General features: G+C 36.7%; 1 protein-coding gene across 1 annotated transcript in view; it reads right to left on the reverse strand.

The window, feature by feature from the left end:
• Positions 1-6,443, reverse strand: part of rad21l1 (RAD21 cohesin complex component like 1) — a 31,247-nt gene that overhangs the window by 15,291 nt on the left and 9,513 nt on the right. Inside the window, exons 12-14 of the mRNA XM_016574461.1 lie at positions 2,959-3,107; positions 2,704-2,808; positions 1,492-1,566 (exon numbers count right to left, since the gene is read on the reverse strand). Coding sequence (XP_016429947.1) covers positions 1,492-1,566; positions 2,704-2,808; positions 2,959-3,107 — 329 coding nt within the window. The remainder of the gene's footprint in view (positions 1-1,491; positions 1,567-2,703; positions 2,809-2,958; positions 3,108-6,443) is intronic.

The following is a 6,443-nucleotide window of genomic DNA, read 5'->3' on the forward strand; positions in this document are numbered from 1 at the left end:
CAGAGGTCCCCAACCACCGGGTCGCGAGCCACTACCGGGCCGTGGAAGAATTGCTACCGGGTCGCAAGAACATTCTGGGAAAAATGTCTATAGATATGACACTCTGTTATTTATTTATGTTAATGATTGATTGTTCTAATCTGTATTTTCTTTGTATGCGATTGATATGGAGTAGCAATTTGACAATTTCATGTTAAATAAGTAAATGAAAGATTGCTCTGATGTGCCACATATTAGGAGTTAAACGGATCGCAGTTGATCCATAATACATACCGATGAAACCCTACCGTTCTGCACGCATGTGATTCACAGATTAATTTGCCAATTTACACGTACAAGCAATTTTAAACCACAAGAAGAAGAAACGAAAGAGAGCTCAATTCGTTACTCACGCGCTGTTCTCGCACACAATGCAGGTGCGTGATGTGATATGATATGACCATGTTAATCCTCATGTTCTGTTGTTTGCTGCTATTTGCGCATGTAAAATTAATCCCCGGAAAACAAATGTTAGTATTTTTAACGGGTCACAGACATTTATCCTTTCTAATTGAATTTAATTCTAATTTAAAATAATCTTGTTGGTTAATAATCGGTTAACGAGCGTCGGTTGTCGGTTAGGAGAAATAACTGAAATGAACATCCTTATGCCATGTACATTTCATGACATATTCAATGTAAAATGTCCACTGAGTGGTGTTAAAAGTGTTAGTTTTTTCCAGATGAACAGAATAGGAACAGATGAATGTACATATCGTACGTTTTATGTGACGTTGGTTTTGTGCCACCGCAGTTCTGACTTTAAATGTCCGTTGAGTGGCGCTATAACTCTAAAACTCTGTGATGTTTTAAAATAACGTACCATCTGCACTAAACCTACCCGATAGTATGAACAAAAGCGAATGTGACGTAAAAACGCAATAGCAAGCATGCCGTTTTAGCTTGTTTTTCGATCGCTCATCTTTCAGCTGTTTCATTGTGAGTCATGTTTTTCACGGCATTCGTACCCAAGGACTCTGCATCTTAAGTCCAGTTTCGTGCTGGCTGAGCTACCCAGCAAGCTTGTTACATCCAGAAAGCGAAACATATGGAGCTGTAATCATAACTATGTACAAAAACTATTACAAGTGCTCGCTGTTTTACCGCCTCTAGTGTTCATTTCTGTTGGAAACTGCAGTGATATGTACTTATTGGTATGTTATTTCTCATCTTGCGAAAAAATTCCCATGCACAGGTACGTTTTCGTCATGAGATCAGGTAGCACATATCACAGTGCTTTAACACGGCCTGCTATTGCCACTGTGAGCAGAGCATGTTAAATGAATGAGACTGAGTTTATGCCCTTAAGCCTGCAGCTCTCATCACCACCCATATATTTAATTTCCCACTCTCTTATTTCTTCACACCTAATCCTCATCTACAACTGCTCCACACGCCAGGCCTGATCAGCATCAACTCTGTCTGTGGATTTGGTGTTTGATTGTTTCTTACTTTGAGGGCCTGGAGGAGGTCATGTGCCCGACTGGTCATTCTCTTATCCTCTACATCCTGGCTGTTCAGAGCAGACTGCAGACAAAGGGAAGAGGTCAAATTTTACACACACATCAGTCTTTTCTGCTCACCAAGGCAGCATTTACTTGATCAAAAATACAGTGAAAACAGTAATATTGTGAAATATTATTGCAATTTAAAATAACTGTTTTCTATGTGAATATACAGTATGTTAAAATGTAGTATATTGGTGTGATGTAAAGTTTAATTTTCAGCATCATTACTCCAGTCTTCAGTGTCACATGATCTTCAGAAATCATTCTAATATGCTGATTTGCTGCTCAAGAAACATTTCTTTATTATTTTCAGTGATGAAAACAGTTGTGCTGCTTTATATTTTTGTGGAAACCGCAATATATTTTCAGTATTCTTTGATGAACAAAATTCAAAAGAACAGAATTTATTTGAAACAAATCTTTTGTTTGAAAATATTTTTAAAGCCTTTCTGACTGTCACTTTTGATAAATTTACTGCTGAATAAAAGTAGTAACTTATTTAAAAAATCTTTAAATCTTACTGACCTCAAACATTTAAACAGTAGTGTAAGAACATGTTTGACATAGGATTTCAATGATTATAAAATTACAGTAAATTTAACAACAAATAGTTCAGATCAAAAAGATCGAGTCCCCCTTATCTGTTGCAATAATCTGACTGGCATTCATGCACACACTCAATAGAATATTTGAATTCACTTTCTCAGTTTTTCTTTATTCAGTTTTTCATAGAAAAGTTTGTAAAAGCCACAAGTTACTTATTTCCTTATAAAGTGTATGGATTTTAGAAGTGTGAATAAAGAGTCATATAATATTAAAATATTACTCTGAAAATGAAACTCCAATAATATTGCTGGTGATGTAATATTCGACAATGACCATTTATGGAATGCAAGATTGCAGCAAAAAAAATTGTGACCTTGTAACATTTTTGTTTTCAGGTAATTTTGTTAATAAACTAGTTATTGGAATATTCATTGTTATTCGAGTTTAAATTGAGTTCAACAAATATAACAAATTGGATTGATTACTACCTCACTGACAATGATGTCATTGCACAGTGCAAAGATGTCCCTAGTCGACATAAAATTGTCATTAAGTCGACATTGTTTATTTAATAATCAGTATTTATGTGTGGTAAAGTGTTTAGCACTACCTGTGTGTGAGTCAATGGGGTTTCCCTCATATCTCCAGATGGGTTAACATGCATGGAGATCTCGGAGCGAGGCTCTGGATACGACACCTCCAATCTTCTCTCCTCCTTTGAACGAGAGAGGGTGAGATGGGGGTGAAATGATTAGTTATTACATTCTGATGAAATATTACAAATCTAGACCAGTAAATCACTCACAATAAGACCAGTAACATGTATAGCTAGTACACAGGGCTGAAGTGCTTATGCAGTTCTTACACTGGTGGTGTTCCAGGGAGATGGAGGTTCTGGATGAGTGACAGAAGCGTCTACAGTAGTGTCTCCACCTGCTGCTTGATCTGGACCAACAGAGTCTAGCAGCAACCTCCAGTCACCCAGAACCGGCTGAGCGGAGTTTTCCCAGACCTCTACAGGTTCACACAGACACACACACACACACACACACACACACACACATTTTGCAGAAAGGACAGACTGAAATTTAAGTCTTTATTCACAGAAAATGTTGCTCTCCTAGTGTGTTCAAAACACACAAAAAAAAGATTTGAGAGCTCTGAAAGGGAAGTGAAAAAAAAAATTCAGTGAAATGTGCTATCATTTGACTTCAGAAGGCTTAAAATATTAAATTGCTATATTCAAATCAATTTCACTGCATCGAGAAAAAAAAAACACCAGATACATTCTGCTACTATGACACAGTAATGGCAGATGTTTACTCACTTTCATGTTGATTTCAAACCTGTTCAAACCTTTTTTTTTCTGCAGAACACTAAAAAGGTATTTTTGAGAAATGTCTGTGTTTTTTGTCCATACAATGCAGTCAATAGTCACAAAAACTGTTAGGTTATCAACATTCTTCAAATTATTTTCTTTCATAAGTTCGCCTGCCCATGCTGTCCGTCTTAATAGTTAATGGTAAAGGAACTTGGCTTGCTGACGGAGGCTCAAACCCGAGGCTCGGCTTGAGCTCTGAGTTCAACCCCCCCCACTACATAGAGGGAGAATAACACAAATAGAGGAGGAGATGGGGAGGAGAAGATGGGGAGGTGGAGGGATGCCGGAAGAATTGTCGCTAGGACAGCGCAATGACTGCTGCTTAAATATGCTCATAATGATGATTGACAGGACTGAATGATTAGGCTCCTCCCGAACCTACGTTTGGAACTTCATTTCATGTTCCTCAGAAGAAAGAAAGTTGTACAGGTTTGGAATGACTTGAGTGGGAATAAATAATCTCAGAGGCCCTGTTTACACCTGTTTTTAAAGGGGTCATGAACTGAGAAACCAAAATTCCCTTGATCTTTAGATATATAAGAGGGCATTGTATTATAAAAACATCCTTTAAGTTTCAGAACTCAAAACTTTCTTTTTAGTCTAAAAGCAGCTTATATTACAGGCACTCTGCCAAAACCACAGGCTTTGGAATGTATGAAGTAATAGTGTTATATAAGGGCCGCCTCCGCAGAAGAAGATCAACGCCCACCGATTCACACATGTAGTGGAGAGAGGCGAACATGCAGGTCTATGCAGAAACCAAACGATAAAGATGGCTCTGAAGACAACAAGATGCTGTGCAGTGCCAAGTTGTGGAAAAAAACAGTGTTTGTGTTGCCTTCCTTCTGATCCCAACGTTAGGAACGAGTGAATGAACTTTATTTTTAATGAAGATCCAGACCGCGTCATTAAGAACTTGGTCTTTTGTTCACTTCTTTTTTTTTACCACGGATTCATTTAAAAACAAGGCGCGATTCGACGCGGGATTTTCAGAAAGATTGAAACTAAAAGACGATGCTGTGCCGACTATATTGGATCCGACAGCCATGTCGCAACACACAAGTGTGAGTAATTGTTTTTATTACGTGGCCACTATTATTGTGTATTATCGTTTTATATGTACGGAGTATTTATGTGTTTTTAACCTAAATCACAGCAGCGTCCATCTATGAAGGATGTAGACTGTCAAACATACACAAGCCAATCATAGCAGTGGGCGTTTACTTTTGAGTCTACTATCCTCCACGCCTATTTAAACAGAGCGTTCAGATGAGGGGGTCAAAAACAGGACAGAAAATAGCCTTTTACTTCTAAATTATTATGTTTTGATGTAAAAATCTTGATAACATTATAAGTGGACCTTAGAGAACAGTACAAAATAAAAAACAGTGGCAGTTCATGACCCTTTTAAGATGTGTTTTCGTCAATCCAATCGCAAGTAGAAGACGTCAAATACAGGTGTAAAAGGGGTCTAAAAGGTTTTCAGCTTGTCCACTTTCGACCACTTCAAAAGGTAGTCGAAAGTGCATTCAACTGGATTGCTTTTGAAGCGTAGATGCTCATGTGGTCAAATGCGTACAATCAGCCAATTCAGAAAAGATTAATTATTAAGATTTCAGCAACTCGAGAGTCTAGACCAGGGATGGGCAACTGGAGATATAAGCCCTTCTTTTGATACTTTTAACTCATTCCTTTTCTTAAAAATTGTTTAAAGGCTGAAATGTAAAGTGCAGGTCTTAAAAAAGGTCTTAAATTTTATTTAAAAAATCCTGCAGATACAAGGTAATATTATGGTACCATTTGGAATAACTATTTTTTTGAATAAGCCCTTTGTCGCTATTTTCCAGCCGCTCCCCATATTAATTTCAGCGTAGTAGGACGTGCACTCTAATGTAAACATTCACTAACATTAGCAAATAATAAATTAAACACTGACTAGGGAAACAATATTTTTCAGTCAAGATGGTAAACAGATTATCTTTTTACAAAGTTCAAGAGAATACCCATATGTTTGAAAATCTGTATTTTATTTAAATCGCCATCACACCACTGCTCACAAACAAATAAACTTGAGCGCTGCACGTTTCAAAGTCAGGCGCTGCACTGCTTTGTGTACTATCGTTGGAAACCACTATATTTCTGCCGTTCCGAAAGTGAAACCTGCTGGCAGAGAACGAATTTGCATTTTCAATAAGCCCTTCTGCTGTTTTTGCTACATATTTTAAAATGTGAACCGGTGGATCGACATGAAGCTAATGCATTATCAAAGTCTTAACAATTAAGACACTAAGATATATTTATATGCTATTTAATATACTATTTGATAATTGATAATTGTTTAAATGAATACTATAATTGATACTTTTAACTCATTCCTTTTCTTAAAAATTGTTTAAAGGCTGAAATGTAAAGTGCAGGTTTTAAAAAAGGTCTTAAATTTGATTTTAAAAATCCTGAAGATACAAGGTAATATTATGGTACCATTTGGAATAACTATTTTTTTGAATAAGCCCTTTTTAATTGTCCTCTTAGATTGTTTTGAGAAAGTTCTGTAGGCCACTTATAAAAAATAGGACCTCTGTACATTTGTTTGTTGCAAATTTACAGACAATGCAAGTGAGATGTTTACATTGGTGGCTTCTTGGTGTAATATTGCTGTCAACTGACAACAAAGTTTCCCTTCTGAATTAGCTTAACTGCACAAGTTTTATAGTTAATAAAATCTTTAAAAACAAATTACATTAATTATACTTTAATTTCATTCAATAAAAAGGAAATTGAGTAAGACGGTGTAAAAGGTGTGTGGACGTGGATTAGTAATCTTCTAGACCAGGGATGGGCAACTGGAGAGGTCGCTATTTTCCAGCCGCTCCCCGTATTAATTTCAGCGTAGTAGGACGTGCACTCTAACGTAAACATTCACTAACATTAGCAAATAATAAATGAAAAACTGACCATGAAAACAGTAT

Source organism: Sinocyclocheilus rhinocerous, unplaced genomic scaffold (assembly GCF_001515625.1).
Source record: "Sinocyclocheilus rhinocerous isolate Xijiao unplaced genomic scaffold, SAMN03320098_v1.1 scaffold2007, whole genome shotgun sequence".
NCBI lineage: Eukaryota > Metazoa > Chordata > Actinopteri > Cypriniformes > Cyprinidae > Sinocyclocheilus > Sinocyclocheilus rhinocerous.